Here is a 12,763-nt window from a genome sequence, read left to right as displayed (position 1 = left end):
GCTGACAATGGCTATTATTTGAGAATGGGCCCGGGAAAGATAATAATTTGGTGCTTTGCACCATTTATGTGACAAAGAAATTAAGAAGATCTGGAATTTTCTTTCTGTCTCCAGGGCAGTAAATGGGGGTATACTTACCAGAAGTTAATTAAATAGAGTTTTTCTTAGTTTTTCTCTCGTATGAGGCTCAGTAATTCTCTACCTTTTGTTGTTAACCCCAAACCAAACAGCTTGTGCTTACTGCTGAAATCTGTTCTGCCAGGTATTTGGACCTTAGTGTTGATGTTCAAAAATATTCGTTGAAATCCTACTTTTCGATGTTATGGCGAGTCGGGTAGTATACTTCTGCTACCTTCAGTTCAGAAAACCTAGGAGTATATCATCTCTCTCTCTTTCAAGCTTCGGAATTTTTATGTTTTCTTTCACCAAAATTGCTGTGCTGGACTGTTTTTAGATATTTAAGCAAATTTCTTGAGATTTATTCCGAAATAAAATGAAAATGGTATATTTTTTAAATAATTCATTACTATAAAATTGGTCAACAAGATCCATGGGAGTCTTCTAGCTTCATTTCGTTTCTAACCTCTAGAGCTGACATCATCCTGAGCCGCAAGCGTCGCATGTCATTTTCCTTCCTATATGATTCTATTAATTCTATACCTATGTACAGCAGAAATGCTGTATTCAGAATTCTTCCATATAATACTGTTTTCAATTTTGATTTTAGAGGACATGATTTGTGATGTAAAATAGACTTGGAAACAAGCTGTAACGATGAAGGCACCCAATTTGGCATGTCTCTATACTAACATCCTCTTATAGTCTTATCATTCTAATCTTACGTCGGGAAGAACATTTTTTGCAAAAACGTGCACAAAACAGAATGCTCGACCAAAACAGCATGCGAATCAATGGAGGGAAAAGCTTTTGTGTCCCACAACAAAGAACGCTCAGCTGATTTCGACAAATCGTTAGAGTTCCATATTAATCAATTTGACGCTTGAATTCCCATCCCTTATCGATAAACGCAGCAATCGCAGCGACACCTATCCTACGTTTCCCGTTTTCGGGGACACATTTTCAGTACGGCGATCGTTCTCCATCTCTCTACTCTCCATATAATTGAGGCGAATTTTGGCGCTGTAACCACAGCTTACTATGGTTATGGTTATCTCTGACGTCATAGTTACTGATGACATTTATGTCATCAGCTGTTAAGTGACAGCTGTACGTTTTGTTTGGTTAGTTTTCGATAAAAATAAAAAATTTTGGAGGGTAGAGACCCTTCTTGAAGAAGATGTACAAGAAGAATAATAAGAAAATATTCTTTAACTAGTTTACCTACCTGGTGTATACTGGTGCCTCTCCAAATGCTGTTTTTTGCTTACCTCTTTCTTTTTTAATAATTCAATACGCATTATAGATTCCAGTGGTAGTATTTTATAATTTGTTTTATGTATGTGTTGTGATGGATCCACCAATGGCAAAAAAAAATTAAACTATCGCTGTTTACTTCCTAGAAGGGAAGTTATGGGTGTGTTCTGTGCTTCGTGAATCCCTCTCCCAACGTCTATTATTTGTGTTCTGTGCGTCTCTGCTAAGAATCTATGGCACTAAAATTCATTCCATTTCACTCATTGAAAGGAGATAGAACTATTTAACCCATTGAACTCTATGGGAACTCCATAGAGTTCAATGCTTTAACCCTACTCAAGAGGAAGGTTACGTGTAGTTACGTGGTTAACTTCCTGTGACGTCATTGAAACGTCATAGTTACATGGTTATCATCGCCAAAATGTGGTTACCCAAGTAACTACAACCTAACCATAGTTAACCACTAGCGCCAAAATTCGCCTTTGATTATCTTCGGTCAGTGCGTATGCATAGATTCACAAAAGGTGAATTTTGGCGCTGTAACCACAGCTTACTATGGTTATGGTTATCTCTGACGTCATAGTTACTGATGACATTTATGTCATCAGCTGTTAAGTGACAGCTGTACGTTTTGTTTGGTTAGTTTTCGATAAAAATAAAATTTTGGAGGGTAGAGACCCTTCTTGAAGAAGATGTACAAGAAGAATAATAAGAAAATATTCTTTAACTAGTTTAACCTACCTGGTGTATACTGGTGCCTCTCCAAATGCTGTTTTTTGCTTACCTCTTTCTTTTTTCATAATTCAATACGCATTATAGATTCCAGTAGTAGTATTTTATAATTTGTTATATGTATGTGTTGTGATGGATCCACCAATGGCAAAAAAAATTAAACTATCGCTGTTTACTTCATAGAAGGGAAGTTTCCCTTGAATATGGGTGTGTTCTGTGCTTCGTGAATCCCGCTACCAACGTCTATTATTTGTGTTTTGTGCGTCTCTGCCAAGAATCTATGGCATTAAAATTCATTCCAATTCACTCATTGAAAGGAGATAGAACTACATACCATACTCTTTAACCCATTGAACTCTATGGGAACTCCATAGAGTTCAATGCTTTAACCCTACTCAAGAGGAAGGTTACGTGTAGTTACGTGGTTAACTTCCTGTGACGTCATTGAAACGTCATAGTTACATGGTTATCATCGCCAAAATGTGGTTACCCAAGTAACTACAACCTAACCATAGTTAACCACTAGCGCCAAAATTCGCCTATAATATAATGATCTATAGGTCACTGTTCAGTTCATTCTCAATACCAACCTGAATTCCGCAACACAAAATCTTTACTATTACCAACTTGAATTCGATTTTCCATGCCATGGATTTCAATGATTCTTGAATGGATTATTATAGCTATTCTAAAACAATTATTTCAATCTTGATCTTTATCGAGTCTTAAAATTAGTCAGTGCGAGCAACGAATTTAAATAATTTAATTACGGCTACTCGTAAAAATGTCTGCAGTACCTACATACTTCCTGTGACTTACTAATGATCAAGATCATTTCCTTATTGAATTCACTGTATCAGGTAAAAAAAAAAAAGTTTTCAAAGTATTTTAAATTATGTTTTTTATAACTTTACCCTTGATTGAAGAATCAACGACTTCACCTATGCTACGCCACTGCTAACGAACCGTGTTCTGAACTTGGTCCGTTAGTTAGCAGTGGCGTAGCTATGCCATCACAAATAACAGAGTAGATATACTGATGAGTACGGTAATAAAAAAGATGATTCATAAATACAACTTTTGAGCCAAAATATTGTTTATTTAATGAATGAGTCACTAGAAGCTCGGAAGAGCCTTTCAAGATTTAGTTGAGAATCGAAATATTTGAAATTATTGCCTCATTTTGTTATCTTGTTTATGATAACTACGCCAATGTGCTTTATCTCTATGGTTTCTTTGAACTATTAGTAATTAAAATATTCTGTGTTCGTTGGCGGGACTTGTGATATTTTTGTAAATGGATATTAATGTAGAAAGTTTTTCCAAAAATTTATTGGACAAATTAGAGCAATTAAAATGTCCAATTTGGTAAATCATGCTACAAAAAGAAAATGTTTCGTACTAATGCTTCATATTTCAGTCTTGATATTGTTGACAAAACTAGAGAGTTACCTTGTAAGCATGTATTTTGTTCTAACTGTTTGGAAACGTACAAAAAAGAAAAGAATGCTATTGTTTGTCCATTGTGCAAAAAAGCATTATCTAAAAGAAAGATATTAAGTCGTGATGCTGCTTTGGATTCGTTATGTAGCTTTGTTAGAGCGTTGGGTGAAGATATTAAAGTACATCACAAAACAGATCGTGAGTAACTTTATTATGTTCTGTTGAAATCATATCATATTATTATGTCCTGTTGAAATGTTGAATAACTTCATCATCTAAGTGCTGTTCATATTTACTTTTTAATTTAACATATTTCAGTAAAGACATTCTTCAGTAGAGTACCCAAAGGACCCATATTACCTAACTTTACTAACAGAAATGAATCACTTGATTTTATTCCTCAGTCTTCAGATGAAATTATGAAGCCATCTACTTCAAAAAAAGATTATGTTAAGAAGTCATGCAGGAAAAGAAACTTGAATGAGTCTAAATTCAGCATTGAAACTGGTAACTTGCACATTTCAGTTCATTTTGGTGGCTGGTTATGTTTTTAATGAAACCAAATTCTCATGATGATATAACATATATGTACCTACATTTGTCAAATGTTTTATTCCATATTCAATTTCAGCCCCAAAACCTAATAAACTTGATATAAAGAAAAGCTCACTCACTGAAAAGAAGACAAAAACCAAACCCAAGATAGGGTTATCCCGCAAACAAAACAAAGCAAAAATAGATGATTCAGCTATTACTTTGAAGCCAAAACATGTTCATCAAAATGAGCTTCCACATAAACCTTCAGAAAATAAAAAAATATTACAGTGGTTACATGATACAAGAAATCAATTTGAAAGATTCAGCCAGACTCAACCTCATATAACTGAGAAAGATACACAACAAGATATTGATATGCCATCAGTTTCTCAAATATATATGAATAAGAGGAGGTTAGGTAAAATATCAAAAGAAGTTCAAAAGGATCAAGTAAAGATAAGTAAGGACCAAAATATTACTAAACGAAAAGCACAATCTATAGGTAATTCACCTCAAAATAAATTGAAAAGTATAAGAAGGCATTCATTAGAATGTACCTCTCCAGTAAAAATGAAACAATATGAGAATTTGCATCAATTAAATTCCATTGAAAATCAACTTATTATTGATATAATGGAGAAAGAGGTACTTGATGTTATTGATAAAGAAATATCTGGTGGTAAGAATAAAATCCCTGATTTTTCTAGTGAACAAAATATTCATATCTATAATCCAAAAGTAACGAATACAGATGAAGATAAATTTTTGGATCAATTGGAGAATGAAATGTCAGAAAGATCTAGTGATATTAAAAAAGACAGTCCTGTACAGAAAAGTCTTAATAGAACTGAGACCAATCAGGAAAATAAATCAAAATCATCTTGGAAGAGCATAAGAAAATTCAGAAAAACAATTGGTAAAAAGAAGGTACCTAAAAAGTTGGATATAAGTCTTCTTTCAACCCAAAAATCAAATAAAAAGGATGTAGGAACTAAAATAAACACAAGTGATCCTCTTGTAAATATAGATAAAACCGTTACAGTTGGTAAAACAGTGGACTTTCAGAAAATGGAAGAATACTTCAGCACAGCAATTCCTAAAATGATTGAAAAAAACATGGTGGAAACCTCTAGTCAGGAAATTGTGAATGACAAAGATATGTATCAGAAAGATTCTGAAGCAAATCAAGTAGGAAAAGATAATGACTCTGACATATATGTTTATCAAACACAACCATTATCTGAAGAAATGGTTGATCCAAAAACTGATAAAATAAGTTATGCTGCTAGACTGACCAAACAGTTGGAAACAATTCTACAACAGTTAACCAAGGACGAAGGAATTCAAATGAATGAACTTTCTAGCCTCTACCCTTCTATTGAAAGTATTTTTAAGATATTTGACAAATTAAAGGATAAGAAAGCTCATCAATCACAAATATCACCTGAAAGTAAGAAGCAAAGAAAATTTTCTGAGAAACATATTCAAACAGATATGCTTTCATTAGATGGCTTCACAATAACTCCAAATGCAGCTTTCAAATCTTTAATTCATGAAGATGTTGCAACACAGACCAACAATTTCTGCCTTGACTGTCCCCACTTTTCTTCAGGGAAAAAAAACAGCACCCCTACACCTTCATCTTCACTAATGATGGATATTGACAGTCAAAGAAATGTCGAGAATGGGAAAAATTCAAAATCAAAAAAACCAAGTCAATCAATGTTGAATCAAGAATATTCTGTGTCCAAATCACAATTGGAAATAGCTAACTTACAAAAGAAGTCTCCTTCATTGAATGATATAAATTTTGAAAAGCAAATTTCAGTCAATGAGAGCATGAATAAAGGACATAATGATAGTGAAATTGTGGTGGGTAAAATTTTAGAACTATGCAATACACAAAACAATGTTTCCTTCATCCAACCTACCATAAAGAAAACCCCTAATCGATCACAAATGAGCATAAATCATTCTTCATCAAGACCCAAAAATAATTCTAATGAGAGTAGATCAAATTCCAGAGTGGGCAACGATACAAGTCAAGGGTCTGGTATTATGTGTAGTGTTCCTCAATCAAGAGTAAATCGCAGGCTTATGTTCGAGAAGGCAATGAAGGAAAGGACCGAACTGGAGCAAAATCTTAAGAGAATGAGAACAGTAGACTCAACATCAGATTCTGATGAAGAGAGGCCATATAAAGTTAAATGCAATCGATTTGTTCAAAATGATCTGAGTATTGAATTTGATTCTGAAAGTTTACATGATAATAGCCAGTGTTCGAGGTATTGTGATGTGGAAATGGAAGAGGCAAAGGTAGATATATTTTTTTATTCCTATTTCTCTTATCGTTCTCACAGCTTGAACTGAGCATTGACTTATTCAAGCCTTTTGTCCTTGTTCTAAAGTTCTTAAACTATTCTTCATAAGGGTGTTGCAGCTAACTTGGCTAATTTGATAGTTAAACGAAACAAAAAACAGTAAATTACGTATATCAACTTGATGTGCTCGCCTGCTTTGCAGGACGAATCAACTTCACTTATTGAATATCACTTTGCTCAACTTAACTTTTCTTGATTTCACATCACTTCTTTACTGTAGTCTGCCCTACTCTCCTCTATTTCACTCCATTCCACTCCATTTGTCTACTCTGATCCCTCTGCTCTGCTCTAGTCAACTCAACTCTACCCTACTTTTTCCTACACCGCTCCCTGTGCTCCACTCCACTCCATTCCCCCCACCCACTTCACTCCTCTCTGCTCTACTCTGTTCTCCACTGTACTTTTTTATAGTATGAAGCCCTCTCTTTTCCTACATTCAAAGTTCTGTGAGAATTTTCTGGGCCAGTCTGGAGATCACCCTGGACAACTGACAGACAGACAAAAATTTCATAAAGAGTACTTATAGTTTGGTAAGGGGGTTACATTTCTCTGTGACCTTAAGGTGTGCCCCCCATCAGAGCTGTTCTCCCAAGAGCCCTCTAGATTCTGCTTGGATAATTGAAAAAAAATATATATTTGATAATTACAGACAACCATTATAATTATTCTATTTATTAGTATAGACATAGATATAAAAGAAACACAAGGGACGTAGCCCTTGTTATTCTTCTCATGTTGAGGATATACGGGTCCTGCAATAGTGTGTTAGGCTTCCATAGCTGCCAAACCAGACGTTTTAGGAATTTAGTTGAGAAGCATTCCCTCTGTACTTTCAATTCTGCATCACAGGAAATTATTTTGTGATAGACAGGGTGTTCCCAAATAAAATTATTCAACAAATGAGTGATTTTTTAAATGGAGTACCCCTTATATATGGGGCCGCGCAGACATGCAACATTCAACTGAAAAGTTTTGCGATCGAATAGTTTCAGCCTCGACACAAACTAAGCGATTGCGTATGTGTGCGCCCTCGAACCGCTTGCAATCAAACTGTTGCGCAACTATCGCGAAACTGAAAAGTTGCATGTCTGCGGCAGGCCTAACGATTACAGAGTTTTATCGGCATCCAAAAAAATTATTATTCATTAAATGGATTAACACAATTTTTCTTTTTCTTTTTCAACGCCCGTTTGTTTTTATATCCGATATTTAAATAAAATTTTCCGTTCTGATTTCATTTTTCGTGCCTGTTGGACGCAGGAGTGAAAATAGCCGTTTGGTTACTTCCGAAAACATTTAAGGTTTTAAACTGTGTACATCATGATGGAAAAAATACAGGGTGTTACATTTGAAAAAATCGAGAAAACAAAACTTGAATTTTAAGGATTTTTATGAATTGTAAAAATTAATTCTTCAGATTAAGGGGTGTAGGGAAATTGATAATACAAGGTCTTCTCTCTTATTTATTTCATTTGTCAACGTTTCGACCCTGATTAGGGACTTCTTCAGGACTCTAAAAACATTAAATTAACATTAGAACTAAGAACATGATAAAACTCTCACAGCACATACCGAAAATCAGGAGAAAATCTAAAAATGCGGCATGAGTGCAAAAGGGCCATATGCAACAATCTCTCATGCCGCATTTTAATATTTTCTCCTGATATAAAAAATATACACCTTCTTGGGAATTACATTAAGTTCATGTAAGAATTAATATACATTGAATTCCAATTGAATTATGCTTCGAACATATTTTTAATATTCCACGTAGAATATATATAGTAGTATATTTTATTCAAATTATTTACAGGCTCACGAAGAGCATCCTGGTGTTGAGAAGAAGTCAGTTTTCCATGAAAACAGTGAAAATATTCAACCAAAGACAAAACACTCATATGAAAATACCCAAGCTGATACTTTACTGAATTACTGCGATGAACTAATTGAAAAAGCTAACAAACATATCTTAGAAGAAGATCTGTTGTCCGAACAAAAGGATTTCAATTTATCACAAATATTATCAGAAAATGATAAAAAAAATATCTCAAATCACGAAAGATTAAACCAATCTGTAACTGAAAGGCAGGTTAAAACCCAACAAGACATCGAAAAAATTAAGACTCAAGATCTTCTTAAACACTATGATGAGTTAATTGAAAAAGCTAGTAGACAAATAGAAACCGAAAATGATGATCGCCACACACAAAAAGTACGGAACACCAATATAAAAAGTCCAATAACTTCCAAACATACTGACTGTCTTGAGGAAGAGCAAAATCTTGAAACGAAAATAAAATTAATAAAAACCCAAGAACTTCTGGATGATTGTAATATATTAATTGGAAATGCTACAGAGGAAATAGGAAGAAATGAAATGAGCTCCTCGCATAAGGACAGTAATACTCGATCTCAAAATGATGATGAATTTTTCTGTCAAAATTTGGATCAATTGGATAATGTTTTAGAGAAAGAAAATATACGAGCTGTGCTATCCAGAGATAAATTTTCAGAATCATTATTTGGATCTTGCAAAGAAAATTCAATCTATCAGACTTCATCCGTAGAAAATAAAATAACAGAATCAAACAATTTATTATGTACTCCAAAACGTAAAAGCTCAGTGAAAGAACACAACATTGGGAGAAAAAAGGAAAATGCCGCCAAAGGAAATGGGGAAAATTCCGATGAGGAAATATTTTCGGATGCAGACGTAGTAGACACTACTCCTCAGAAATCAGTTAGTTTCATAGAGAGGTATTCTTTGTTCTATATATTTTTTAATGGATTACTTATTTAAATTCTTAACCAGGCTAATTTTTCTGTGTCATGTACTAAGAAGTATGATATACTAATATTCTATTGATATCAAATGTTCTTGGAGAAAGACATACATTCATCAACTCTTCTGCATGCAAAGGAATCATTTTTGTAATAATTGAGGTCGTTACTCAATTCACTCTCTGTTGAGTGGATTTCTTACTTGGTAAATCATTTTCACTTCTTTTATTTCTCAATCAATCTCTTCACTTTTTTCTTTCAGAGTTGCTTAATCATGAAATTAATATTCACTTTCATTTAAGGCTCAGTTGTTCCCAAATTGTGAACCAAAATTTCAAAATTTCATTGCACATTCAAGAAGATACCGAAAATATTCCTGCGAGTATAAATATTGTGCCACCACCTCCCGGATTTGACGACGAAATCCCTATAGAAGAAAAAGTTAATTCGGAACCCAATATACAAAACAGTGAAAGAGAATCTGAGAGTGTTATACCCAATTCAATATCTCCTCAAAAATTTGAAGTGCCATCAAAAAGAAAGCCATTAGTTGCAGCTAATGTAAACACTGTAAAGTTTGCTGTGCCCCAAGAGATGACGACTTTATCACAACAATTCATGAAGGTTTCTCCCATTTGTAAAGAAAAATCCAAAAACCTCAACGTGATAGAAATGGTCAGACAGTCGAAATTTTCACCTTTAACAATTGTCCCCAAAACCAATACATCAGTGTTAACTAGTACACCGAAACAAAAAAGTATTTTGAGTTATGTAAAATCGAAAATATCACAAGAAGAAAGGTATGTGCATAATTTTAGTGTCAATGTGAAGTATTTGATTAACTGCTTAATTTCAGCACTTCAACATCACAAAAGCCTAAACCCTGCATTGCTTTCACTAGGCTGAATAACGCAGAAACATTATGCGTACATTCTTTATGCAATAGAAATTTAGTTACACGTCAAGATAAGTTTGGCCCGGAGGTTACTCATATGATTGTGTCTGTGGACAAACATAATAATGTAAAAGATCATACCATTAAATTCATATCCGCTATTGCTGCTGGAATATGGGTGGTCAATATAAAATGGGTTCAAGAATGCTTATCACAAAATTGTATTGTGAACGAGGTAACGTATGATCGCGGATGAATGTTTTCATTTTCAATGATATTTATTCGATTTATTAGGAACCTTTTGAAGTACTTGATATAACGGGAATACCAAGTCCAAGAATTTCTCGACTTACCCGTGTCGTCAACCCACTGCTCAAAGGATTCAAATTTTATATTCCACGTTCATTTGCTCAGACCAGTGCTGAAGACGTCAAGGTAAGTCGGTTCTCAGTTTTTTCAATCGAAAGAAACACTTGAAAGTTTTTTAAATGTACTTTTCTATAGAGACCACTTTTCAAGTTTGCAGAAATAAAGAAATTGAGCTATACCTATGCTCTATAGAATGAAAAACTTTGATGTTTATGATTTACTCATGAATTAATGAATTGTTTACTTTTTACTTCTATAATTTCCAAACGTTCCGCGCATTTTCCCTTGCTTAATCAGCATAATATACGATATTTGAAATCTGGGAATTTAAGGGGAAGTAGTACATACGATTCGAGATCAAATACGGAAATGTTCCACATCTTTGAGCAGCTGAATTACGAACTGTTAGGGTTGAAAAATAGAAATTAACACGCGAGAGGTTATATTAGGTATATTGAATAATTTTCAGTTTTTCCTTAATTTCAGCGTAATTTTGGTGAATTTAATATCACTATGAAAATTTTTGCAATATTGTAACGTGCCTTCCTCGGAGAAACTTATCTCGAGCGCCAGCTATTCTTTTCACTAGGAAGAATAGCAAACCTACCAGAGTAACTGCTAGTCGGAGACAGAGTTCGCTGTTATCTAGGGTGGTAGCGATAACGAAGTAGTCAAAATCAAAATTATATATACAACGGAAATATGTGTAGGTATGAAATATGAGTGAATCTATCAGCAAACTTACATTCGGGAAATTCAATCCGATCACGAGCACTTTATAAAGTTTATACCGGGTACAGTGAAAAATCAAAGGTTGTTCAATAAAATGCGCCAACCAGAACTGACGAAATGGATACTGATGATGACCTCGCGAAGTGAAATGACTTGCTATAGGGTATCGGGATGTAATTAATTGTATTTCTCCAGAAACGAAAGAAACACAACCAGGGCGGATCTACTCGAGACTTTTATTCACTACCCCAAGGGCTACGCTCCATGACTGATAGCGAAGAAAAGGTCTATTTTGAGCGCAACTACGGGATTTCACTGACGACGAGCGGTAACTCTTATTCTCTACCCCAAGGGCTTATGCACCATGACTGATAGAAAAGAAGAGATTTCTATTTCAACACTTATGACGTGGGAACGCGAATAGGGGGTTGACGGGACTTTCTCTTCACTACCCCAAGGGCTTACGCACCATGACTGATAGCGAAGGGAAGAGTCATACTCGCGAAACAGGGTAAACTACGGCAAAAGATAACAGAAAGCGATACAGTACAGCAGTGTCAAAGAAGTAACCGGTGTAGGTCTAATAAAGAAACTGAACGGTATAGACGGGGACCTACCTCCTTTATTCAAGGCACTCGCGGAAAACGAAAAATAAAAATTAATTTCTAAGAGCACTACCCTCGTAACACAAAATTATTTCTAAATTGTTGTCGTGCACACAATCAAAGACGAATCGCAAAGAAAAGAGAGTACAGAGCATAAAAGTGACAAAAGAGGCCGTCGCGGGGGAAAATCTGCTTTTATAGGCAAATCCCCCCACACGTTAAAAATCTGAAAATTCCAGAATGCGACAAGAGTGAAAAACGTCGTCAGCTCCGGTTTATCGCATATCAACATCAGAAAAACGTCAAAATCTTCAACGGCATGAAAAAAAACAACGTTAACCACAGATAAACGGTTTTTTACATTTACTCTGCCTATCGGAATGAATGTACTGAATATTTGAGAATTAAATATTTTCAAAGGTGGGAATGTGAAATGAAAGGAATGCACTAAAATGAACTCCAATGTTCTCAGAAAACTGGGATTCATTACAATACAGGGTGGGCTTTTTGAAACGAAACAGACCAGACAACCACCCTAATTGTTGAAGAAAGTAATTACCAATAATAATTATTTCGTTGTCTAATGTTGACAATTGACGGTTACCATCGTAACCACAGAATGAATTAGTCAAATAATTGATGATTTCGCATAGCATGGTTAGCGGAATGTCTGCTACTGTACGAAATTCAAAATTGAATGCATTAAATAAGAAAAAAATTAATACGCTGAATTCAGAATGAAAAGGCCTTTCAAATGAGGTATCACTCACCCTATCTTTCCTATTCAAAAATTAGGGGTTGGTGTTCTAACACTAAGGGTTGAAGCGATATAGTTGTGAATTTGACTTTAAAAGTTGTCCCCCTCGAAACAAAAATCGACGTGTCCGAGCATTTTTTCGAAATAAACGTTTCGT

At 34.6% G+C, this 12,763-nt stretch overlaps 1 protein-coding gene across 2 annotated transcripts in view; it reads left to right on the top strand.

Moving 5' to 3' along the window:
- The first annotated feature begins 3,338 nt into the window (after positions 1–3,338).
- The window catches only part of LOC123312253 (interaptin), a 17,090-nt gene continuing 7,665 nt past the window's right edge, over positions 3,339–12,763 (top strand). Inside the window, exons 1-8 of one of the 2 annotated variants that reach the window (XM_044896585.1) lie at positions 3,339–3,474; positions 3,527–3,747; positions 3,868–4,056; positions 4,181–6,396; positions 8,281–9,224; positions 9,551–10,048; positions 10,105–10,378; positions 10,438–10,578. In XM_044896585.1, coding sequence (XP_044752520.1) covers positions 3,404–3,474; positions 3,527–3,747; positions 3,868–4,056; positions 4,181–6,396; positions 8,281–9,224; positions 9,551–10,048; positions 10,105–10,378; positions 10,438–10,578 — 4,554 coding nt within the window. In that variant the 5' untranslated portion in view covers positions 3,339–3,403. Of the gene's footprint in view, positions 3,475–3,526; positions 3,748–3,867; positions 4,057–4,180; positions 6,403–8,280; positions 9,225–9,550; positions 10,049–10,104; positions 10,379–10,437; positions 10,579–12,763 lie in introns of both variants that reach the window. The other variant, XM_044896584.1, reaches the window with a different exon arrangement.

The sequence above is a fragment of the Coccinella septempunctata genome, chromosome 4, assembly GCF_907165205.1.
Source record: "Coccinella septempunctata chromosome 4, icCocSept1.1, whole genome shotgun sequence".
Lineage (NCBI taxonomy): Eukaryota > Metazoa > Arthropoda > Insecta > Coleoptera > Coccinellidae > Coccinella > Coccinella septempunctata.
This window is presented reverse-complemented; position numbering and strand designations above follow the sequence as displayed.